This window comes from Ursus americanus, chromosome 19 (genome assembly GCF_024610735.1).
Source record: "Ursus americanus isolate L20-20 chromosome 19, mUrsAme1.1.p, whole genome shotgun sequence".
Taxonomy (NCBI): Eukaryota; Metazoa; Chordata; class Mammalia; order Carnivora; family Ursidae; genus Ursus; species Ursus americanus.
Window position 1 is genome coordinate 17161403 of NC_142145.1, and position 26007 is coordinate 17187409.

General features: G+C 48.2%; 1 protein-coding gene across 4 annotated transcripts in view; it reads left to right on the forward strand.

The window, feature by feature from the left end:
• The window catches only part of ATP8B1 (ATPase phospholipid transporting 8B1), a 118767-nt gene that overhangs the window by 47364 nt on the left and 45396 nt on the right, over nt 1-26007 (forward strand). For 3 of the 4 annotated variants that reach the window (XM_045790174.2, XM_087869780.1, XM_045790175.2), the window contains exon 2: nt 11221-11423. In XM_045790174.2, the coding sequence (XP_045646130.1) occupies nt 11221-11423 (203 nt within the window). Of the gene's footprint in view, nt 1-6849; nt 6873-11220; nt 11424-26007 lie in introns of those variants that run through there. The other variant, XM_087869781.1, reaches the window with a different exon arrangement.

Genomic DNA, 26007 nt, shown 5'->3' on the forward strand with positions numbered 1-26007 from the left:
TTATAAATATCTTTAGTATTCTTGGTGCGTAAAATGTTGCTATATTGTTTTCATATGTAAGGAATGTACCAGTTTCAATGCCAGCAGCAGCCGTGTGTGTGTGTGTGTGTGTGTGTGTGTGTGTGTGTGTGTGTGAGTGAGAGAGAGAGAGAGAGAATTCATTCAGCTATATTCCAGGCAACACGAGATGTTAGTAATTGAATATTGTTAACCTAATAGGCATAAAATGGTGTCTTGGTTTTCCTCTGTTGCCTTTGTTTGGTTATTAGTAAGAGTACTCTGTTCCCTGTGTGCTTGTTATTCCAGTTACTTAGACCTCTGCCCCCTCCACTTCCGCTTCTATTCAAACAAGCAGTCCTATTGACTCTCAATGGGGGAATATAAGCTGTATCCTTGTACATTGCAAATTTTAAGGTTTATGTTTAGTTCTGAAAAATTATGCCAGTTCTTATGTCTTTCTGTAGTGTAGTCTTTTAACTTTTTTTTTTTTTAAGTAGGCTCTATGCCCAGCATGGAGCCCAGCATGGGGCTTGAACTCACGACCCTGAGATTGAGACCTGAACTGAAATCAAGAGTCGGGCACTCAACCGACTGAGCCACCCAGGCGCCCCTATAGTGTAGACTTTACGTTAAATGCATCCATTTATCAATAGGGTGGTGACTCTTCAAACATTAAAATTAATTTAACTCGACAGATTTATTTCTTATTTCACCTTGGAGATTTTGCTTTCGGGCAGCTATCCATTGCAAAGTCCCTATGGTTTTTATAGTATTTAAGCATGAATATAAGTTAAAAACCTCATCATAGAGGCAATAGTAATGAAGTAAAAATAAGACCATTGTCCTTACCAGCGTGACTGTACAAACAATGCCTTTTTTCCTGGTAACTTTCAGTATTTATTATAAAAATACATTGTGGATTGAGGCTGAGTCTAAGTAAACACTTGGGGAGTTCTGGCGTTATTATCCTATGGGAACCAGTTCTAGTCTTTTGTTTACTTTTTTCCCTTAGTTTTCCAGACAAAAGAATGGCAGCCCCACCCGGTCTTAATTTTAAACACATTTTTCTAGTTGCCACCACCCTGATCCAGGCCCGTATTCCTCACTTCACTTATGTTCACACCAGCAGTGCTGTTTCTGAATGTGGCCACAGAGGTAATAGGACCCGAACTGCTCGGTTTTACAGATGACAAAACCATGACGGGCGATGCTCGGTGGCCGGCGTGACCTCTGGCCGGTCTCCCTGTCTGGCTCTCACCTTCCAGGCCACCCACGCTCCCTCCTCTATCGGATTAATCTTCCTGAAGCACCGTGCAGATCATGTTCTTGCAGACATTTTAGTGGTCCTTCCACTCCCTGGAAGAGAGCCTGGCCAAGCCCTCATGGGCCAGGGCAGAGGACTCCAACCAGCCCTTCCCCAGCTCCTCTCCTTTCAGGTGGGTGGGTGCCTCCTGTTGCCCGCTGCTCAGTCTTCACCCCAGCTATTCCTCCTCAGTCCTGAAAATCTCTCCCCATCCACCATGAGTGCTCGCTCTCCTCTGTGACTCTCCTATTCCCAGCTCCAAACGAGGAAATCATTGTTGATTTAAATGCACTCCCATGTGATACAAGCTGGGGAGCATTTAAAATTTCCCCACTCACTGGTGTAGGATAGATCTGTCTGTAGATCACGAAGTTTGCTTTATTTTTCTTGTCAGTTTCTCCGTTTCTTTTGCTTAGGTTTTTCTTGTGACCGAGGATGCTCTAAGCTGATGGCGTGGCAGGAGAAAGCAGTGGATGCTCGTGGTAGGGGGGCAGGCTCGGGTGCTTCCGGGACAGAACCTGAATTCAGTCTGAATCCGCATGTGTGAACTGTACCACATGATCTATGTAGCACAGACTCGCCTGTATGGTCAGAGGGCTTGAATCCAGTCTGACGTTACCGAGCTGAATGACCTGGGGCTTCACCACCTCTGTTTTCTCTGTGGTAGAAGGAACCACAGTGCCTGGCCACACATCTCAGAATAAGTCCTTGACGATTGTGAGAGATGGAAGGGTGACAGATACTTAGTGATCTGTAAGGGGATGCCTTGTATTAATAAGAAGTCATCATCCTTGCCAGAGGTTGTTGGTCAGCTCATGACAGAGTTGGGACAATATCACCAAAAATTCCTTTACATTTCACCAGAACAATGAGAAAACTGCCCTTCTCTGAGAAAGTTATGAGGTTTCCCTGCACCTTTTTCTTTTCTTAAAGATTTTATTTATTTATTTGAGAGAGGGAGAGGGAGAAGCAGACTCCCCACTGAGCAGAGAGCTCAACCCGGGCTCGATTCCAGGACCCTGAGATCATGACCCGACCTGGAGGCAGACGCCCAACTCACTGAGCCACCCAGGCGCTCCTCCCTGCAGCTCTTTCAACGGTAGCCTTTGGGGTCGTGCGGTACGACATGGTCGTCAGCTTCCTTTGTGGCACAGGGCTCCACGGAGGAGCAGAAGTTGAAGCTGTGGACGCAGAGAAGTCTTTTCTGTCCCGAGGAAAGTTCTTGGCTGATTGTCCCCCAACGGTGACATCAGCGATCCCTTAATTTTATGGGAGTTATCCCAGGCTTCTAGGCATTCTAGGTTTCAGTTTAGAAGGAAATAAAAAATATAACCCTGTTTGTCCTGGAGACAGTAGAGTCACGTTTCGGTAACTGTATAAAGTTTAAATTTAATCTAGATCTTAGATATGTTTTATTACTATTGCCTCATGAGATTGTCTAATTACAACTGTCATCAAGCTTGTCGGATTTTGCTCTGCAGAGTATCGGGCAGATTCCAAGCAGGGTGTGGCAGGTGTGTGGACTAACTGGGATTACGGAGAAGATTTCTGCTGCCTCTTAGATTGGGCTCTTGTTCAGAATAACTTGGAAATAATCTTAACACTGAATCATTATTATTCGTGATTAACGATCTGTCTGAGTTCTCTGTCATTACAAATTAGTCCAAAACTTAACAGCTTAAAGCAACACACTTTTGTTCCCAGTTTTTACGGATGAAGAATCCAGCACTGCTTGATGGTGTCCTCTGTTCTTGGGTCTCTCACAAGGCTGCAGTGAAGGCATCAGCCCAGGCTGGGGTCTCATCTGAAGGCTGGACTGAGGAAGGATGATCCACTTCCAAGCTCGTGTGGTTGTTCGCAAAATTTATTTCCTTCCCCCTCACCTTAAAAAAAATTTTTTTTGCAGTTTTATTGAGATATAATTGACATATAACATTGTATTAGTGTAAGGTATACAACATAATGATTTGATATATGTGTATATTATAAAATGATCACCGCTGTAAGCTTAGTTAACATTCATCACCCTTATATACTTACAATTTTTTTCCTTGTGATAACTTTTAAGATCTGTCTGAGTAACTTTCAAATATACAATCTGTATTGGTAGCGCTAGTCCCCATGCTGTACACATCCAAAATTCATTTCCTTGAGACTTGTTGGTCTGAAGACCCCAGTTCCTGTTGGCCGTTGGCTGGACAGCCCGAGTTTCTTGCCATGTGAGCCCCTCTGTAGGACAGCTGCTTCATTAAAGCCAGCAAGAGGAGAGAGCTGATGGGCTGGAAGGAAGTCAGAGTCTTCTGTAACCTGATCATGGAGAAAACATCCCATTACGTGTGTCATATTAGGTTGGTTAAAAGCAAGGTCTTATGCCTAGCCCACTCTCCTGGGGAGGGGGTTACATGAGAGCAGGGATAGCAGGTGGCTGCATCATTGGGGGCAGAGAGGATTCTGCCTGCCAGAGTTCTAATTTATTATTTTTAGTATAGAACATATAATAAAAACATGCATAGTATAGGACACATAGAAATCTAATGCCTAGACTTCTTATATCATGATATATGTTTTGTTAAATACTTTGCATTATCTTTAATGATAATACTAATCATAGGCGAAGGAAATGAGGAAAAACACGTGTTAGAAATACCCTTTCCTGTGGGGAGCTTTAAGAGCCATAAAACCAGATGATGTAGAATGAACAAAAATGCATTTTGTGAATCTTCCTTTCTAAGCTGGACACGAATCAAGTCCTACAACAAAGCTGTTATTGACTGGGGACTCTTGGCCTTCTCCAGCCTCTGAGTTCCCTTTGTGTATGCATACAGATCCTACTCTAGCCGTGACAAAACTCAGTTTTTTGTCCCTGCTTTTGCTTCATTGAAATCTGGAAACCTTATGATAGCAGCAAAAGTTTGTGCTTTCATTATTACTGACTTCAGGCTTTTATCGCAAAGGCGGAAAGGTCATTCTTTTTGCCTGGGTTCCCTTTTTCTCTCTCCTTCAGTGCCTCCCCTACAAAGGAAGAAGGATTTCATTCATTCATTCACTTCGCGGTACTTGGTAGCCAAGTATATAAAGGCAACAAATGTTGGGTGTTAGGGTTCATGTTTGGAGACTCTGTCCTTTACCCCTTTGGTCTTGGGGGGTTTGTGACCAAGAGGGCTGAACACTATGGAAAGCAGGGTGGAAAATGAAGCACCACTTTATGAAGAGCTGGAAAAAACCCAAATCAAGATCTGGTATAAATGATGCCTTTGGTTCGTACTCCTCCCCATCCCCTCTACCCGGCGCTCTTTTTCAGGCAGGCCTGCAGAAAAGCCTGGAGTCTGCTAACCAGACAGCTCTCTGGTCAGGGACAGAACAGGGAGAGAGGAGTCCTGTTGCCAGGAGGCAGGGCCCATCCTGGGGTGTTGCTTTCATGGAGATGGTTGGGTAGGAAACAACCCACTCACTGTACTGAACTTTAAACTTGGGTCAGGGAGTAACAGGATCTCCCTTAGGGCTGCAGGCTCTGAGCTGTATGGGTATTAAGGCCCCTTCCTTGGGCAGGAGCAGGTGGAGGGGGAAGGGAGCTGAGCAGTTGTCAGAGGGTATAGTCTTTGATTCTTTGTTTTGCAAATTCCTATCTCTTAAGGACTCCGAAAAGAACCCAATGGAAACTAGCATGTACCTGGGTTGTTTTGTTTTGTTTTTAAGATATTTATTTATTTATTTGAGAGAGAGAGCATGCACAGGAAGAGTGCAAGAGAGAAGCAGACTCCCTGCTGAGCGGAGAGCCCAATGTGGGGGCTCGACCCCAGGACCCTGAGACCATGACCTGAAGGCAGACGCTTAACTGACGGAGCCACCCAGGTGCCCCTAGCATGTACCTTGTATCTACTCTCTGTGGGCTGTCCCTAGGGGTTTTTACAACCATGAGGAATCTAAATAAATCCTCACAGTATTTGAAGGGTCACTATCCCCCTACCCTCTCTCTTTTTTTTTTTTTTTTTAACAGATGGGAGGCATAAGCTTCTAAAGTGTTAAGTAACCCACCCAAGTTATAAATTAGTGAATAGTAGACCTGGGATTTGAATCCAGGCCCATGTTCTTTCAAATAAACCATGCTCCTTCTCAGTCGAAGCAGGAGCTGGGTAGGAATATTTCCTGAAGATCGTGTGACCAGAAGAGTCCTTGAATGCTAAGTCCTTGATGAATTAAAAAGAATTCTGATACATCGTTTGCCTGCTTGCTCTGACGTCTGGTCCCATTGACTCCGGACGCCATGATTATAAGCTCCCGGATTCAGGAGGAAGTTCCGCGCCGAAGCGGGGGTGGCTGGGTTAGCAGCTGCGCGCCCACCCTCACGTGCCGAGGGGGAGGATGGTGTGTTGTCCCACAGGCGTGGGCAAGCGTGTGTCCTCTCCACTTACACAGCTGGCGGCAGCTGCGACGCTACTGTTCCCAACCAATAGGACAACCGTATTGGTGACATTTTCCCGCCACTTCCCCTGGTCGTTAATTCCGTATTCCCAGAGCGTGCACGGTTTACCCAGGTCAGTGCTGATTTTCTCTGGTTGTGGGCCTTTGGTACTGACTGCATATTGTCGCCGTCTCTTACGACCTTTTGTTTTAGTCCAGGGGCCAATAGAACTTTTTCTGTAAAGAGCTGAACCATAAATATTTTAGACTGTGAGGCCACATGGTATCCATCGTAACCATTCAGCTCTGCTGTGGTGTAAAAGCGGCCGAGACCATACATAAAGGAATGAGCAAGAATGTGTTCTAGTAAAACCTGGCTTACAAAAACAGGTGGTCAGCTGAGCCTGGGTGGCACAGCGGTGAAGCGTCTGCCTTCGGCTCAGGGTGTGATCCCGGTGTTATGGGATTGAGCCCCACATCAGGCTCCTCCGCTATGAGCCTGCTTCTTCCTCTCCCACTCCCCCTGCCTGTGTTCCCTCTCTCGCTGGCTGTCTCTCTCTGTCAAATAAATAAAGAAAATCTTTAAAAAACAAAACAAAACAAAACAAAAAAAACAAAAACAGGTGGTCAGCTGAGCCTGGCCTGTAGGCTCTCATTTGCTAACTCGCGTCTGGACTGTAAGCCCCCTCAGGACAGGCAGAAGTGCTTCTTTGTGGTGGACCCTTGCCAGGTGCGGGGGGCGATAGTGATAGACAAGAAAGATCAGGGCTGCCCTTCGGTGCCTTCAGTACCTTACCACAGGCTGGTTTAGTTTTGCGTACGTAGTAAAATTGTAGGCGGTAAGTTTTGGATGGCCTTGAATAGCGAGACTCCCGAAGAATCTCCAGCGTGTACAGCTTCTTATCATTGCTGTCAAGCTTTCCTCCTCCATCCACTGACTACTTGAAGTCTTCTCCTGGTGCGGTAGGTAGAAACCGTGGAGAGATGGCAAAGATATCTTAGAGGGCTTTATCGAAAGTTCACTTGTTCTTTCCCCAGATCTTTGCGTGGCAACTAGACGGTAGGCACTGAGGATTCACAGATGGGTCTCTGTTCTTGTACAGCTCGTGGTCTCCTGGGAGAGGCAGAGGATACATGAGTAAGAGCGAGCGTATATTTAAAAACTGTGGTAAGTGCCAGGAAGAAAAGAGAGAGGTAAGTGTTGGGGAGGTTGGCGGCAGCAGGAAGAAGAGGGCAGATACCTGTTCAACACCCTCCGTGGAAGTGGATATTGAAGTTGAGATCTAAAGAATGAGAAATAGTAGCCATGCGGAGAACTGGGAGAGGAGCGTTTCAGGCAGTAGGGAGAGCATGTCCAAAGGACCTGAGGCAGGAAAGGCTTCACGGGCTTAAGTTGAAAGCAGGGCCATGGGGCTGAGGATTAGTGAGCAAGAAGGAAATTGTGGAAGTGTGCAGAACTCTCAGACATCGGGGAAAGTGTGGATTTAGTTTAAATTATAGTGGGAAACCACAGTCTGCTTGGACTGCCATAGCAGAATACCACAGGCTGGGTGGCTGAAACCACAGACAATTCTTTTCTCACATTTCCGAAAGCTGGAAGTCCAAGATTGAGGTGGCAGCTGGGTTGGTTCCTGGTGAGGCCTCTCTTCTTGGCTTGTAGATGGCCACCATCTTGCTGTGGCCTTTCCTCTGTGCGCGCATGGAAAGAGAGCTCTCTGATGTCTCTTTCTCGTCTTATAAGGAGACCAGACCTGTCAGAATAGGGTCCTGCCCTTATAAAATTATTTAGCCTTCACGACCGCCTTAAAGGCCCTGTCTCCACACGCAGCCATACTGGGGGTTAGGGCTTCAACCTGTGATTTTTTTTTAAGGGGGCACAACTCTGTCCAGAGCACCCTAGGAAGGGTCTAAGCAGGAGAGTGGCATGACTCTGGGGGCCGCGTGGAAGGTGATTGTGGGCAGTCTGGTTAGAGTCTGGCATTACAGGAGAGAGATGATGGCGGCCTGAAGTAGCATGGTGGCCATGGGGATGAAGACAAGGGAATGGACTGGAGGTGTGTGTTTCAGCAGAAATGATTGGCCTTGCTGTGTCTTGTGGCTCTCGTGCCCAGTTTACTCACCTGTACCCCTGAATAACCTGGAAGTCTCCAGGGGGTGTGTTTCCAGTGCCTGGTGTGCTAGTCTGCACCAGGCAGGTGCTTAATGAAGGGGGAGTAAGTGCACACGTGGCTGCCATGTGCTACAGGGGTGGTCAGAGACGTGACAACGTTTCCAAATCCACATTCTAGATAGCGTCTACCTTATGGGGGTCATGGTTTCGACCCAGAAAGCTGCTTATGTCACTCGGGGCTTCAAAGAAATGATTTCTTCCGGATTTTTCTTTGGTAGTGCTAAGACGACAGAGCTATCGATTCCCATATGCCTGCATCACACACACACGCACACGCACGCACGCACACACACACACTGCAGAGAACTTCCTCGGCTCAGAGCTCCGCTTTCCAAGCGGCCCACATGGAGTGGCTGTTCCTGTGCTACGTTGGCTGCTTATGCAATGTCTTGCTTACTCTGGATCGCGTCCTCGTGGCTGTCAAATCCATTCCTCTTTGTCCGCTCCTCCCGCAACCTCGAAGGACTGGATCCCTCCTTAATGTTGGAAATAAGCGCGGAGACACTTGGCAATAATCACAATGAGGAAATGATCTCTTACGGGACGTTTCTAGGATGCACTTGATGCTCCTGACTCGGGCACCTAAAGATGGTTAACGTGGCTCATTTTATGTTATGAGCTAGAATGAGAAAGTGTTTCTGTATGGTGCTTTCAGACTTGTGAATGTTATATATGTCTCTGTGACAGAGAGATGGGGTCCTAACTCCTGCCACTTGGCAGCTGGGCCTCAGTGCCCTGACCTGTAGGATGGGAGACTATTATCCATCTCACAGGGTGGTCCTGCTTGACACACAGCAGGCGCTCAGTCAGTGGTAACCGCTTTCATTACTTTTGTTCTGAAAGAGTGCTCGTGCAAGTGTTGCCTTTAAGGGTTTAGGAATTTTAAAGAGCGTGCATTAAATTTAAATGTCAGCTAAAGCATGGGTGGCAGTCTATTACAAAATCACAAATCAGGCCAACGAAACATGTATAAAACCCCAAGAAATAGTTATTTACTAGCCCACAGAAAATTGGGATTGCAGGAGAATATTTTACTCTGCAATTAAAAGGCTTTAAAACAGAATACATCTCTGCTTAAGTGTAGTCCTGTAATAGTTTAATATTTTACCTCCCGGTGGGGGGCAGGTGCATTTTAGAAGAGACTTCGGGAAATGGAAAAGCCTAAAAGGGATAAATCCCCACACCATTCCCATTTGTTATTTATAATAACATTTTTCTTAATCATGGAGAAATCGTCAGTCACAACGACTTCACATTTGCATACTTCACTGTAAGGACTGTACTGAGTACTTACTGCAGGCTAAACACTGAATGGAGCTCGTTGCACACATCGTTTCACTTAAATGGTGCATGACAGTTGTTGGCATTTTGGAAAAAGAATAAATGTCTGCATAACCGGGACTATTTTATACATACAGATTGTTAACTCACTTTTTAACTCAACATGCGTGGACTTTTGCAATGTCATTAAAAACTCTAATGATCGGCGCACCTGGGTGGCGCCGTTGGTTAAGTTGGTGTCCGCTTGGGTCATGATCTCAGGGTCGTGGGACTGAGCCCTGCGTTGGGCTCCGCAGTCAGTGCAGAGTGTGCGTGAGATTCTCTTTCCCCCTCCCTCTGCCCCTCCTGCTTGCATGCACGCTCTCTCTCTCTCTAATACACAAATAAATCTTAAAAAAAAAAAAAAAAAAGTCTTCTGATCATGTCCTAAGTTGCGCACTGTCCCAGAGAAGGAGGCTATCACAATTCATCTACAGTTACCAATCATTGGATACCCCAGCTGCGTCTGGGTTTTACTATTTTAAATAATGCTGGACAAAACCCTCAGATAAATATTTGAACATTTCCTACATGGTCAGCTGTGGCCCTGAAGATTTAGATGCCTAGATGCTAGATTGGGTGCATAGCGTGCAATCAGCCATGGGGATCCACGCAAAGCAACTAAGGCTGGACTAAAACATATAAGAAACTGTAACATAAAAGTAGAATATAAGAGGTCTCTCCTAGGAAAGCGATTGTTTTGCTGCAAAATTTTTTTTTAAAGTAAGCTAGATACCCGTGGGACTCGAACTCATAACCCCAAGGTCAAGAGTTGCGTGCTCTACCAATTCAGCCAGCCAGGGGCCCCTTGGCTGCAAATTTTTAATAATTACTGTGCAAGTTATTCAAGGCGTTTTGTTTTCTCCTCTGTAGAGTAGGAATGACAATAATACCTTCAACGGGGTGGTGTGGGACGTTGCGAGGAGCCAAGCCTCTAAGGCATTTCACGCAGGGCCTGGCGTGTAGTTACCACTCAGGAGATGGGAGCTGCTGTCATTAACAACGTCAAGGGCACGGCAGTGCGATGCCGATGTAAATAATGCAGGCTGTATGGCCGTCTTCATGTGACCCATGGTCTTGTGTCAATATTTTCTTACTGTTAACTACGGCTGTGCTTGTCCCTCCTGCAGTCACTTTAAACAGGGGTGTGCACACACACAGTTGGCATACAGGGTGTGGGTGGGGTGGTTTGGAAGGGAGGCAAGGGAGCGCTCCCAGGAAGCCCTTAGTAACGTGTGAGGACCTAAGCTTGTATTTAGAATGTATCACAGGGGGACGCCTGGGTGGCTCAGTCGGTGAAGCGTCTGCCTTCGGCTCGGTCATGATCCCAGGGTCCTGGGATCGAGCCCCACGTCAGGCTCCCAGCTTTGCAAGGAGCCTGCTTCTCCCTCTCCCTCTGCCTGCTGCTCCCCCTGCTTGTGCTCTCTGTCAAATAAATAAATCTTAAAAAAAAAAATAAAGCTTTAAAAAAATAAATAAAATGTATCACAGATTAAAGTCCCAGAATATCAGCGTTCGCAGAAACCGGGTATCCTAGGGCAGGGTTTCCCAAATTTGCCAGCAACCTGCAGTGAGACATGCAGTTGCATTAAGACCCATGATGCAAATAAATGTGTGTATGTGTTGGTTTCAAACGGTTTCAGCAAACCGTGCTAACTCTCGCGATGCCTGCTGTACTCTGGTATTTTATCAGCTGTTGCATTTTATTTTAATGTTGGTTTTGAATCCAATTTATTTTGCTGGGTAGAGACTCCCAACTTGAAATACTACCTTAAAGTTTGTGTATGCTTTAAGAGAAGAGTTTGCAGCTGCATTTTTGTTGTTAATTCTCACTGAAGCATTTAATCCCTAACGGATGCTTTTGTTCTTATTTCCACGATAATTTGAACTTTTGGGTTGCTATTCAGACATCCTTGCTTGTGAGTGAGATAGTGTTCTGCTAAAAGGGCCCTGTAACAGGACGCAGCCAGAATTCAGCCAAACGCTGGGCACGGGTCGTAATTCACTCTGGTTTCTTTTAAACCAGGTGGTTCCAGTTTGCCAGCAGCATGCATTCAGAAAGAGACTCAGAAACGACCTTTGAGGAGGATTCTCAGCCTAATGATGAAGTGGTTCCCTATAGTGACGATGAAACTGAAGATGAGCTTGACGACCAGGGGCCTGCGGTTGAACCGGAACAGAACCGAATCAACAGAGAAGCCGAGGAAACCCGGGAGACCCTCCGAAAAGGTAACCTCACTGGGACTGGACCCTGGGTCTGGTCCATGTCAGCCCCCACGGGGCAGCGGTGACAGGTGCAAAGGCCAGCCGGTCCATGTTACCTGGTCCAGGGGGTCTCTTCCTTCTCTGCGGATGAAGCTGGGAGAACAGTCGCTGGGCTCGGACAAGCACATGTCATCCTCAGCATGCAGGGCTGCTCGACTTACCTGGCCGGGTCAGCCCGGAAAATGGCAAGCGTTGCTTAGCATCTAGTTTTAGAAGGGAGTTGCGTATGGAAGAATTTGCTTGTTCTGCACCCAGGAAGCTTGGCGTTACCATACCTTTTGCTCAGTCATTTGTGACTATGAGGTGGTGTGGGCTCTGCTTGCTAGGAGGGGCCTGTCATACATGCAGCGAATGGTGCCATCTGCCCAGAACTGGGGGAGCTCCGAGGCCGGGTCTGGACCAGAGGCCAGGGCCAGACAGTAATGGTGTTTAGGTTCCGTGTGCCACGTGGTCTCTGTCACTCCCACTCAGCTCTCCCAGGAGTTCTTAAAAATAGCCCTAGACAGTCCGTCATTTAGACTGACAGAGTGTAGCTTACTTTGATGATGAGGCTTTTCCCCCTGTGGCTTTTCTATTTCATTTTCCGATGCTTCTCCCACCCTGGTAAGCAAATGTGATCTTTTCCTGTAGCTGTCCTGCTCCACGAGGAAGCTGTTCTTTTCCTCCTTAGGCCCCAGATTTGCTCCAGATTTCAGGTGGAAAATATTTCTTCCACGGTCCCTAGAATTCCAGCTAAATAGCTTCGGTTTCTCATTTACAGAAATTTCCGCTAAGTTCTGGTTTCTGACTCTTGGGGTATTGTCTCCACAGCCTCGGTCAGAATACCATCTGATTCTATCTGGCTTCCCCAAAGTCTCCGTCACTAGCCCATCTGTCCTCCTAGGTTCCCCTGAAGTTGGCTTCCCTTGCGTCACTCCCCGCTCCCCTCATCTTTCCTGCTGGGTTCTGCTCCCTAGTCTGTGTGGGGTTTTTCAAACCATTTTCACCAGTAGGAAGAGCAACAGGCATGAAATGCCACTCGTGGGATGGTTTCTCCTGCTCTGGCCAGAGGCTGCCTCTCTCCCCCATGAGGGGGGCGCTTGTCCATGGGGGAGAGCACGTGTCCAAACAGGACTCCGCCCACAGTGGGCTCTGAAACCTGGCAGGCCATCGACCCATGTAGACTGTTTGCCGTCCTTGGTTTTCCATAGCAAACATTTAGAACAATCAGAACTTACTGTGGATTTCTGGCTGTAATTTCAGTCTGTTGAGTGTTAAGCGTAAGTGCTTTCTGCCTTGAAGCAGAAGGTACTAAAATCATAATAACTGAGCTAAATTAAAATGGAAACACTGCTAATCTGGACAGGAATGTGGCGTCTGTCCTAACAGGTCCAGGCTGGATGTTGTTCGAAGGGGGATCAAGCCGAAGTAGCCTGACAAGTTAGCAAAGGAGTTCTAGCTGACTGCCCCAGTCCTGAATGCTGTGTTTCTTCCTCATTCCTTCCCCCACTGCACCTCTCAGTTTCCTAGCACAATTTCGGAATTGAATCATATGTGGCTATCCGATGAGTTGGCAGAGAACCGGCTCCGTGAGGTTCAAGGTGAACTTTGCTGTTGGTGCGGGTGCCGTGCTATCAGATGTGTGGTCCAGGATGCAACAAAGGCCCAGGGTTGGGTGCCTGCAGAAACGTCAGGGAGGCACGTAGTGGGTGGAAACTCTCACCTCTGGTTTTTTCCAACTCCACCTTCATGTCCTGGCACTCAGGGCCCTTTCCTGATCCTTCTGTTTGCAGGTCATCTTCCTTACAGAATTCTACTGTTGAAACAGAGGCCTCGAGGGAGCCCAGACTTGATTTTGGCTCTTCGTAGTCTTTTCCAATGGTGGCTTATATTTTTAGGGGAATCTGGTGGTTCTCATTTCTTTCTTTCCTTTTTTTTTTTTTAAAGATTATTTATTTGAGAGAGAGAGCACGAGGCGGGGGGCAGAGGAGAGGGAGAAGCAGACTCCCCACTGAGCAGGGAGCCTGATGCGGGGCTTGATTCCAGGACCCTGAGATCGTGACCTGAGCTGAAGGCAGGCGCTTAACTGACTGAACCTCCCAGGACCCCCCGCCCCATCTTTTTTTTTTTTTTTTTTGAAGATTTTATTTTATTTATTTTTTAAAAGATTTTATTTATTTATCCGACAGAGATAGAGACAGCCAGCGAGAGAGGGAACACAAGCAGGGGGAGTGGGAGAGGAAGAAGCAGGCTCATAGCGGAGGAGCCTGATGTGGGGCTCGATCCCATAACGCTGGGATCACGCCCTGAGCCGGAGGCAGACGCTTAACCGCTGTGCCACCCAGGTGCCCCTAAGATTTTATTTTTAAGTAATCTCTACACCCAGTGTGAGGCTCAAACACACGACCCCAAGATCAAGAGTCGCATGCTCTACCAACTGAACCAGCCAGGCCCCCCCACCCCTGGTGGTTCTCATTTCTTAAAATTCCTGTCAAATGACCTTGCTTGTGACTTTCAGAAATATTATTCTAACACCTCTGCCTGCCCTTCCCAAACACACAGAGGACATTCAGTAAATGCTAGAACCTCTTTCCCTGCATTCGATTTCTGCCGTGCATGTCCCCAACAGATCGGCTTCCTCCCCTCCTCCCTCACCCCCTCCGTCCCTTCCTTCTCCCTCTGCATCCCTCCTTTTCCCTTTTTATTTATTTTTTTATAATCTCACTTGGTCATTTTCCTAATTAATAAGATTGTGTCATTCTGACTTTTTTCATTTTAACCATCCTCTGTCTGTCTTGACATTTTATATGAAGGACAGTTTTCTTCAAAGAAATCAGAGCACGAGTCACTCTGTGGAGGACTGTGGGGCCGAGGAACGCCGGAGGCCATGCCCATCACAGAGCAGTGCCTAAAAGGGCACGAACCACATTCAGTCCTTTAGCAATATCGTCTGAGTGCAGAAAGCTGGTTATTTATTTATTTATTTTTAAAGATTTTTACGCATTTATTTGAGAGAGAGAATAAGAGAACACAAGTGGGGTGAGGGGCAGAGGGAGAAGCAGTCTCCCTGCGGAGCTGGGAGCCCGACACGGGTCTTGATCCCGGAACCCAGGGACCATGACCTGAGCCAAAGGCAGACACCCAACTGACTGAGCCACCCAGGCGCCCCAGAAAGTTGGTTTCTAGCCCAGCTGAGTTCAGCAAGTGTTTCGAGAGACCCATTCGGAGTGCTGTTCAGTTGAAGGACCTTTAAGGTGTGCGTGAGACTCCGGAGCGAGGGTAAACATGCTGTCAGAATGTGCCGCAGAGGAGATAAACCCGCAGATTTTACTGGAATAGTTTTACCCTTAGTTTACTTGGAGCAAGGACGGGCAAAAACAAATGGGAATGTTTCCCATGCTGTGGGGCGGACCCTCGTTTCCTGCTGAGGACGCGAGAACAGCATATTTCCCAGGGTTTGCCAGATGCTCCAGGGACACACACAGATCTGTGGCCCCTGAGACCAGAAACTCAGGGTTCTTCAACGTCTTCTTGGAGTTTAAGGTTGTCCGTTAGCTTAAACGGATCCAAGAAGTTGAGGCATTAAAGAAACCGGTTTAATTTTATTCAGCCACAGTCTAAAATTCCATGACTCTAGAATGCTGTGGGGTTTTTTAATTTGCCTTTTTTTTTTTTAAACCATCCCACCATCCTGGTGTCCCCTAGGTCAACCCCTTGGGTAATTCTGGGCCAGTCAGGAACCAGTTTCCAGATGAAGTCCTTGGGAATGAGTAAGGGCTCGGGAGAGGTTCCTGGATGAAGGCAAACTGGCTCTTTTTTCTGAGCCTGAGGATGAGGACGAAAGCTGTCTCCTGACCCCCTCGGCCACACTGCCTCACCCATTACCTCCCCCGTCTTCCCGCTCTGCTGGCTTACGCACGTCCTCACGGCTTCCCTGTCCTACAGCACGTTTTCCCCTGAATCCTGCCTTCTGCCTTGGGCTGGTGGCCTGTCTCCTGTTCTCATGGCCAGGCTTCTGGAAACCCATTCCTCTAGCACCACATCCTCCCATTCCCCTGGGTTCTTCCCCTCCACGGGCTGCCCACCAGCCTGTGCATAACGCTTTCTTTAAAGTCACCAAGAACCCCTGTGCCAGGCCCAGTGAGCTTTTTGCCATCATATTCCAACCTGTTGTCTCTGGAGCGCTTGACCTTCGTCACAGCCTCTCCTTGGGAGAGCTGACCTCCTCGGCAGGCAGCAACATCCTCTTTTCCCAGCACTCTTCTTGTTTCTCCTTCCTTCTGGAGAATGTTCACATCCGCCTTCATACTCCATTCTCTCTCTACAGGCCTACCTTCAGCAAGCTGACTCCCGTTAACCTGCTTACCTACCGTATCTCTGTTACTCTGAGAGGCGAGGTGCGTGGTGGGGAAGAGGGGGGACACTGGGTGCAGACTCTGGGCTTCAGCCCTGGCTTTGCCACTTTCTAGCTGTGTGACCTTGAGGAAGGGGCTTATCCTCTCTGTGCCTCAGTGTGCCCATCTGTGAAATGGGCATGATATCGGTACCTGCTTCGTTGGGTGCTTGTGCAGATTAAATCAGAAAATCAATGTAAAGGATTTAGGACTGTTTCAGGCACACAGTAAGTGCTCAGTGAATGGTAGCTGTTATCCCCACCACCCCCTCTGGCCAGTTCCTCCCTTCATGGCTTTCATATCAAACTGAAAATGTCTACCCTTCCCCATCATCTCCCCTCTTCTTTCCAGCATCAGACCTTCTTCTTGACCCCCTCTACTTCCTTTTGGGGTACTCAGAGTCTCCTGGAACCCCCCCCCCAGTCTGCAGCTGTGGACTCATTCTTTTAAACAGCTCCTTCTGTCCCCAAATCCAAGTGCGGTGCATGGTTGCAGAGGAGGATGGGATGAAGAATAGTTTGTTTTCCCGGCAATGAGTGTGCCCACATATTGAGGAAATTTGGGGTGATTTAAGGTCACTCCTGCCCCTGCCATCCAATAAGCCTTTCCCATGAACACCGCCTTCTCCAGCCTTTCTGTTTGCAGACCTGTGGTCCCTCATGCCACTCCCACCCCCCTGCTTTCCTAGACCCCAGTGGTTTCTCAGGCGAAGCCTTCCACCTGGTCTCAGGTAGTTCAGCACACCCGCAGGAGGCCAAGGCTTCAGTCTCTCCAAACAGAGAAAGCAGAAAACTCTGTTGGTGGAGAAGTTCACCCATGCACACGTGAGACCGCAGGGACAAAGCAAAACCTCGCAGAAAGAGCCCCACTCATGCAGTGACTTGGTCTTGTAATGGGTTGACCTGTGTTTCCACTCCGAGGGCTGGGACATAGGAGCCTGCCCTGCTTCCTTGTGTAAAAGGCATGCTCGAGCTGCCAAGTGAGAGATGGGGGGGAGCTCATTGGGAGAAGCGAGAGGGGAGGCTGGAGGGTCGTGTCAGGGCACCAGGCTCTGCCTGGCGGGTTGTAGAGGCACGGCGGGCATTTGTGGTTGAACGCATCAGAGTTTCAACACAGGTGTGAATAGGGAATCAGGTGTGTTCTTCAGCGGCCTTCTCTGGGCAAGGAAGGCTTCCTGGAGGTGAGGACCCCTGAGCTGAGTCCTCAGTACGCGTGAGAGGGAAATCAGCCCCATTGGAGTCGGGAGCACGGTACTCTGAGGCAGCGTGAAGGGAGGCTCCAAGGAGCTGAGTGTTCAGGTAACTGCGGGTCATTTTTGGAGCCTAGATGATGAGGGTGGGGCAACAGCCATGCTGGAGTTTGGACCTTCCCCTGAAGGCCCCAGGGAGCCATGTAAGCTTTTTAGGCAGAAAATAACATGGCTAGATGTGCAGTGGCCTCCTGCCATCATGGCTGCTCCATAGCCACGCTTGCTCCTCCCAGTCCAGTCTTCATCGGGGGGAAATGACTTCCCTGCCCTTGGGATCTGACTCCAGCTCCTTCCCTTGGCTGCTCAGGCCCATGTGATCTGGCCCTGTTGTCCTGTCCCAGCCACCTGCCTTTTTCACTGTTCCATCACCTCGTCCTACCCTCAGTTCCTGATTCATGCATACCTCCCCAGCCAGTGACTTTCCATCCACTCTTCCCAGTGCAGCCCCTTCCCTGTGCCTGGCTCCTTCTCATCCTTCAGCTCTCAATGGAGTTGTCACTTCCATAGAGAAGTCTTCTGTGAGCCCCAGCCCTAGCCTGGAGCAGACCCTCAGTTGTATGAACCCCTTGCGCTTTCCTTCATATCCCTGAGGGCACTTAGGATTATGTCCTTGGATGACTGTGTGACTCTCTCCCACTAGACTGTTGGCTTCATGAGACTTGGGGCCATGTTTATCCCATGCAAAGCCCAGAAAAGGCACTCAATAAATATGTCAGGAACATGGATTTATTTTAGAAATCCATGTTGGCAATAGCAGGGAGAAGAGAGTAGACAATAATCCAAGTAAGAACTGGTAAGGACCCAAACCAAGATGGAGAGAAGGGTGACAGATCATGATCAGTGTTAGGGATTTGACATTCACAAATCCCATTAGATCCGAGGGTCAAGAGAAACGGAGGCCTGAGTTATACCTTCTGGCTTTAACGCCCCAGTGGATAGTCTAGTTGTCTGTTGCTGCATGAAAAACCACTCCAAACTTATTGGCACAAAGTCATCATCATGGTGTTCACAGATACTGTGAGTCTGGAGTTCAGACAGGACGTGGCAGGGGTGATTTGCTTCTGCTCTAGGATGTCTAGGCCCTCAGCTGTGTGAAGACCTGAACAACCAAAGTGATTTGAACCTCTGGGGCCTGGAATCATCTGGAAGCTTCTACACTCATGTCTGGCACCTGAGCTGGGTAACTCAAAGGCTCAAGTGGGTCTGTAGATGGAAGCATCTCTGCGTGGTTTGGGCTTCTGCCAACACGGCACTGGACTGCAGTGGGAGTGTCCTATGGGGGGGGGGTTGAAGAACCAGCATCCCAAAAGGTCAAGGTCAAAGCAGAAGCTGGTTGCAGAATTCAGGCGACATGCTTGTGCTGAGCATCTCTTTTTTACGGAGAGTCACTGAAGCTAGGTCTGATTCAAGGCAAGGGAGATTCGATGCCCTTTGTTGATGAGGAGGGAGAAGGTCACGTTGCAGGTTGGGAGATACTCTCGCAGTCACCTTTGGAGAGTGCTCTCTGCCTCCGTGGATAACGGAGCCATTGGTAGGGATGTGTAATGCAGGGGGAAGGAGAGAGGGTTGACCTTTTGTAGGTCAAGCAGAGAGGGCTGTTGTTTTGACCCTCACTAGTCCGGGACATCGGTGGGACGTCTCCTTGGGTTGCCGGCCCTGGCAGCTAAAAAGATATAATGAAGTGGTAAGAAAGAACATGGAATGAAGCAGCCTTGTGGCTGGGAAATGAGAGCATTTCAGAGTCTTAACCACGAGGTGATGGATGGCACTGAGTTTCAGCTCCCAGACCTCCATCCCCGGGAGGGGAGGTGACGGACTTCTGGGTTTTGCTGCATCACGTAAGTGGCAAGTTCTTAGGGAGAGGGTGACTGCAGGTACTTTAGGGGAGCAGTCTGTCCGGTGAGTACTCGCCCCTCACCCGTCCCATAAGCGCACGCGCACACTCCCACGTGGCACAGCCATCCCCCCGCCCCTGGGCTCCGGGGGGGGAGGCGGACACCTGCTCGCCCTGCCTCCCTTTTTGTGCTCGATGTTAGCTGAGACACGGGACTGCTGCATATCAGAACGAGTTTTGCTTCTGCTTTGAAATTGGAGCCAGTTCACACGGAGCGTCCAACGTTATTTAGCTTTGGTTTTGTTTTTTTGTTTAAAGCCAAATAATAGCATGAACAGCATCATGTGGGGAATGCTAAGTCACTCACAGAACAGCTTCCGGACGCCTCTGAAGTGTGTGCCCGTGAGCAGCTGGTTCGTTCACATCGAGCTGTTCTTGGACGCAGTCCCCAGAGACCTTTCTTCTTGCCTGGGGTGGGTGGCTCTCTGTACCTGAACATACAAAACTGCATTTCTTTCTTTCATTTCTTAGAGTAAGCTCAAGGCCCATCATAGGGCTTGAACTCATGACCCCGAGATCCAAGAGTCACATGCTCTACCGACTGAGCCAGCCAGGTGCCCCCAAGCTACATCTCTTTAAAACTCTTCTCCCACTCAGAATTTTGTTGTTCATGATTCTGTTCATGGGTGAGATGATCAGTGGTTGGCAGTGCTTAAGATGGAATGTTCAGTCAAGGAAGTTGCCCTCGCTCGGCATGGTTTCAGGTTGCGTGTGGCGGCAACGGGCGAGGTCAGGTGTGTACCTGTTGAAAGTGGTATCCTCCGCGAAGAATCTGGAATTCAGGATGTGGCTCTCTAGAGCGTCTTTGAATTCATTTTTATCTGGGAACCAAACACAGATCGGCTCACTGAGATACGTAACTCCTAGGAAATCCATGAAACGTGCTGGGGGGCTCTATTTTCCACTCAAGGGGATGCATTTTGACTTTTCGATGCATACCCCGTGTGGAAATTCTGCTCTGGCTACTTACTTTTTGTCTCGAAGAAGCTGTAGGCTGCCTTCTACACGTTGGCTCTGTGAATACCACAGTAACTGGCAGCTTAGAGAACGAAGGCTGTGGGGTGTCCCTGCCTGAGTGATTTGTAATGGGGGGGACTGTGCTATCTCGTTTTGTAGAACTTGCTTTCGAGTAATGTCATTTATGGCTGAACCTCAAGCCGGAAGCTCTTGCTCGTGGAGGCCTACGCGGCAGTGGCTTTTCTGAGGGCCCGTTTGAAACCTGCGTCTCTAAAGTAGGTTTTTGATGATAGAAGTCGCCTTAGGGAGACACTTGCACAAACCGGGGGTTCTCAGTCCTGCTGGTGCAACAGAATCTTGTGCGGAGCTTTTAAACTCCCTGGGTGCCTGGGCTCAGTCCCTGGAGATACTGAGAAGGTAGGTCTAGAGTGAGGCAAGGGGAGGATCCATATTTTAAAATGATCCCAGGGTGCCTGGGTGACTCAGTCGGTTAAGCGTCTCCCTTTGGCTCAGGTCATGTTCTCGGTGGTCCTGGGATCGAGCCCCGTGTCGGGCTCCCCGCCCAGTGGGGCGTGGGGGTCTGCTTCTCCCTCTCCCCCTCCCCCCTGCTTGTGCTCTCTCTTTCTCGCTGAAGTAAATAAATAAAATCTGTTTAAAAAAATAAAATGAATCCCACCAGTTTCAGCCTCACATCAGGACAATCCTGTGACTCATCCCCTAACATACCTGCTCCCCAGAGCGAGGTCTCTCTGCTCGCCTCACCGGGGTGCTAATTAATACAGAACCTTGGCTCAGCCCAGACCGGCCAATCAGAATCTGTTAACAAGGTGATTCGTATGCACATTAAGTTTGGAAAGCACCGAGGGAATAAAGATTCTCTGACGGGGAGAGGCGTTTATTTCTAAAGGCAGTCCCAAACTCCAAGTCCTGCCTGCCCCAGACCCCGCGGTGTGTTGCTTGGGTGGTGAGGGGGGCTCTGGGGAGCACTCGTCACCCTCCATCACCCTCGGGTGGGGGGGTGGAGGCAGGAGAAAGGCTGAGGAAGAACACTGCTCTTGAGCCGGGGATGACAGCCTCGCCTGCAAATGAGGATCACTGGGGACCTTCGCTGGGCTCAGCCCCGACTAAAGCCAGAATCCCTGGGGCTGGAGCCCTGGGCCTCAGGATGTGATAAAAAGCCCCTCTCGGGGATTCCAGGAGGGTTGAGAGCCGCTCCTCGCACAGTCAGGGCGCAGAGGAGTCCATCTGGGGTCTTGTTAAAATGCCATCCTGCTGCCGTGGGTCTGGGGTGTGGCCCGAGAGTCTGCATTTGTCACCAGGTGTTTGGTGACGCAACTTGGTCTCGCTTGGTGGAGCAAGTGCCAAGACCAGGGAGCAAAGCTGTGTGTGTGTGCGCGTGTGGGTGTGGGTGTGCACGCGTGTGCGTGTACATACCCAAGCAGCAGCATTTGGCCTTTTACTTTGCTTTCATTCCATCCATTTTTGAGCTTTTTTTTGTTTGTTTTTGGGGGGAGGGGGTGGAGGGAACAACAGGGCTGAACGCTACAAACACCACACAAACAAGCAGATGGACACGATCAGTCCGTGACTCCAAACTCTTGCCCGCCCGCAGTTAATGCCTTTCTCACCCTCTCATGAGCTCTCTGACGGCGCCCGCTTTGAGCCGCCTCATCCGCACACACGAAGAAACGCAAGGAACTCAAGGCTGTGCAAACCCTCACTCCTCCTTCTGCACCCCTCCCCCGGGGAGGAGGAGCCTGGACAGCCCCCACCCCCACCCCCCGCAGCCCCTCTCTTCCTGGGTCCTCACCCTCACCCTCTCTGTCCCGGCTCCTTCAGTCTCTCTGTCCTAAAACCACCACCTAATGAGCCCAACCCCCCTTTACTTTCTTAACCAGAGGACACTCCTCATTTCCATAAGGGCACCAACGGGATTCTGATCTCCTTCTGATCTCCACGACACCGGGCATCTTTTGTCCCAGCGCGCGCAGGGTTGTCACTGCCTGCTGCGAATGCTCCTGCACTCTCACTTTTGTGACACGGGTTCTCCTGACTTCTCCCCGAGCCTCAGAGTCTCGTCCCTGGATTCCTCCTCTCTGCTGCTGCTTCAGTCTTGTCTGCTCTTAGCTCTGTTTCCTCCACACTCACTTCCGACGCGATCCATTCACGTTCCTGGTTTCAGTCCACATCTGCAGGTCCAGTACCTTCCAATCTCGATCTCCGCCGTAAACCTCAGCCTGGAGTCCAGATCTGTTTTTGCAGCTCCCGGGTGGTTGTTTCCCCCGACACGTCCTATGGGTGTCTTCCGTTCGCCAGTCCCCCCGACTAGACTCGCACCTCTGTGTCCTCTAGCTCGTCCGCGGCACCTCTGTCCACCTGGTTACCCCAGCTGGCATCCCGGGGTCACCGTTTTCTCATTTTGGCTTCATTTTGATTTCTCATTCTCCCTTGCCCGCATTCAGACCATTGTCCTGCGGTTCTTGAATCTGGCTTCTCCATTTCCAGTCCCTTGGCTCTGGCCAAGACTCACATCCACTCTCCCTTCAGTGACCGCAGTGGTCTTCTGCCTCCAGATTTGTTCCCTTCAGATACATCCTGCTCACTGCTGTGAGTGTGACCAGGGTGAGCCACGATGTGACCGTGCCGCTCCCGTCTGATGGCTGGACGTTGGAACCCGGGACCCCATAGGCTTCCATCTTTTCCTGTATTGTTCACTCTTGGTTTATTCCCACCCACCGTCCCACTGCCTTTAGAAAAATATTTTTTAAAATAGTAACTACAATGGTATAATGACCATAAGAAAATTAAGCAACTTACATATTGGCTTTATATGTAAATGTATAGAGGGAAGGAATTGAATTGTAAGCATATTGTTTTAAAAGGTAATACATGCATATAGATCTAATTATAGGAGGGAACAGTGAAGATGAGGTCTCCTTCCTTGTCTCCTCTGTCCTTCAGCCATGCGGTTTCCTTTCGCAGAAAGAAACTGATGTCAGTTTCTCAGCTGTTCTTCCAGAGATATACACACACTTGTACGTGCAAAGAATACTTACCCGTGCCCCTGTTTACCTACAGATACATAAACACACCTGTGCCAGTACATGTATATGCGTGCGTCTCTGTTCATTAATTCCGTGTGTCCCATCGCTGAAAGCACGGTATAGTAGAGACCCCTGCTTTTGTCCCTTAGTGTAATTAAGATTTTATTTATTGAGAGCAACAGAGAGCATGAGCAGGGGGGAGGGGCAGAGGGAGAGAGACAGGTAGACTCCCCACTGAGCGGGGAACCCAATACAGGGCTCCATCCCAGGGCCCTAACCGAGATGACTTGAGCTGAAATCAGACGCTTAACCAACAGAGCCACCCAGGCGCCCCAGCTGCCTTATTCTTTCATGCAGACTGCATAGACTTTTGTCATGTGGATGTTAACTAGCTGCTCATGGTGGCATTTGGGTTGTTTCTAATCTTCCTGATAAACAGGGCTGCATTGAATAGTGCCGAGACGTGTCATCTCTCCTGTGCATGAATATATACATGGGGGGGAAATTCCTAGAAGTGGGATTGCTCCATCAGCCAGTGCATGTGAGTGTGTGTTAAAATCTGATAGATGTAGCCCAGTTGCTGTTCACAGAGACCACTTAAGGGGGCCTGGCCCTCCGCTGTCTTTTCAACCCAGTGTGTCGTCAGATTCTTTCCTCTTTGCCAATATTTTGCCACTGTAGGCTAAAAATTGGTACCACCCCAAAGAACCGCACTTCTTTTTTTTTTTTTTTATGAACTCGAGTATCTTTTCACATATTTAAGAATCATTTGAATTTCCCTTCGTATGAAATGTCTATTCATGTCCTTTACCCATTTCTCTCTTCTGTGGGTTGTTGGTTTTCCTTTTTGACATTAAACTTTAGATCTTTTTATTCTGCTGCTTTGTTGTAGTTCGTACCAATCCGTAGCTGTTTGGTTGTTGGCATGTCTATAAGCAAGAATTCAGAAGCAGCAGTAAGGACGAGGGGCCAGGGGAACTTACTTTCTGTATGGCAGCCGTCAAAGGTCTAGGTGATGGTGGGAGTACTCTGAACAGCGTTTGGCAATGTTTAGATGTACTGGACGCTCAGTTACCGAATTTGGGGACGACTTTGAGCCATAGCTGGCTGATGTTGCATGCATATCTGGACACATGCATTGATGGTTTTACATTGTTAGCTGCTATCTTCATACCTTTTAACCAAAGGGACATATGTGCATTTTTTGCTGGAAAATTTATTAATTCTTCTCTTAGTATTTTCAGTCTAGAAAATGGGAGCAAGCTATCTTCTTTTTCTGTAAGGTAGCCTTGTGGTCCAAATGTCTAGTAAAGTTTTCTGTTCCAAGTGAGTAATTCGTAAATGTTTGATCAAAAGGACAAATATTTCCAAGTGCTATTTTGCTGCCCTTCCTAAAGACATACGCTTTGGCGCGGCATTTCTCAAACCATATTAGTAGGTGTTCTGTGATTTTTTAAAAAATGTGCCCGTGGTCACATTAATTTTGAAAAGATTGAATTGAATACAATTAAATAAATTTCTTCTCTGAGCCTTTGACATACCAGTGGGTACACTGAATTCCAAAAGAGGGATGCAGTACGATATGCTGTCTTTGCAAATGTATTTAACCACGGAACACTGTTTTCGCTTTTCTTATGGTCTCCACTTGAAATATTCCTCAAGCAATTAGCACGACACTCAGAGGAGAACCAGGAGAAGACATCAATTTGTCTGCCCTCGACTTATCGGAATTATACCAAACAAGGGACCTTGTTGGAAGTAGGGTTACTGATTATTTGACTGCAATCAGATTTCTAAACTTAACTAGAAAATTCTGTGGTTAAGGTCAGCATGTTGCAGATAAAGACATACTGGTTACTTTCTCCAGTCTCCCTAAGGTGTTATCACAGCGTAAAATTAAGAGACCAAAGGCATTTCTGGTAGACCCTTCACTGCCCGTTTGAGGTGACTGATGTCACCCTTTCTGTCAGAAGTATCCACATCAAAATGGGGTGGGGATGAGGCGTAGTGTGGGACAGACAGAGGAGCCACTGGCTGGGGGACTTAGTTATGAGGGAAATTTCAAGCAAACTGAGGGTTACTGGAGGGGAGGTGAATGGGGGGATGGTCTAACAGGGTGATGGGCTTTAAGGAGGGCACGTGATGGAATGAGTACTGGGTGTTATATACAACTGATAAATCACTGCATTCTACCCCTGAAACTAATAATACGTTATATGTTAACTAAATTGAATTTATTTATTTATAAGATTTTGTTCATTTATATGAGAGAGAATGTATGAGCGCACGAGCAGGGGGAGGGGCAGAGTGAGAAGCAGACTCCCTGCTTGATCCCAGGACCCCAGGATCATGACCTGAGCCGAAGGCAGACACTTAACCGACTGAGCCACCCAGGCGTCCCAACTAAGTTGAATTTAAATTAAAAATGAAAACAAACAAAAAAGAGCCACGAGGGGGTAGGGGCAATGAATCTAGCTCATTAACTGGGCAGCTTATTCTTTCCTCTTGAGTTTTTCTGAGATTGATTTTTATCCCTTCCCCTTGACCTTTTCTTGCTTCTTGAAGAATCCAGTCTCTTTTCCTTCTCAGCCTTCCTGGGGTTTAGGAACAGCAGCCCGATGAAGTTCTGGGACACTGGTAGCAGGAGGTGTGTTGCAAGCCATCTGCAAGCTAACGTAAACCATTAAAAGCACGTACATTTTCAAGTTATCGTAACATGGAATGGATTCAAGATTACCCTATAAAATACTTTTTTTTTTTTACCTGCTTTTATTTAGATCTCCTATTGAGTGGGGAAGAAGTGTTCTGATTGCATACATTATACTCCGATTGTGGAACAGCACACATTGTAACAGTGCTTATGAGTTGTTCTGCAGTTCCATTTTAATTTTCTCATTTGATAAAATTGCACTTCTGCTAGAGAGAGGCTGGGTGCAGTTCCATTTGTAATGGCACAATCAGTATGATTACCCAATGCATGGCAGCCAAAATGATGCAAGAGGAATTTTTAGTAATGGTATTGTGGTTTTTA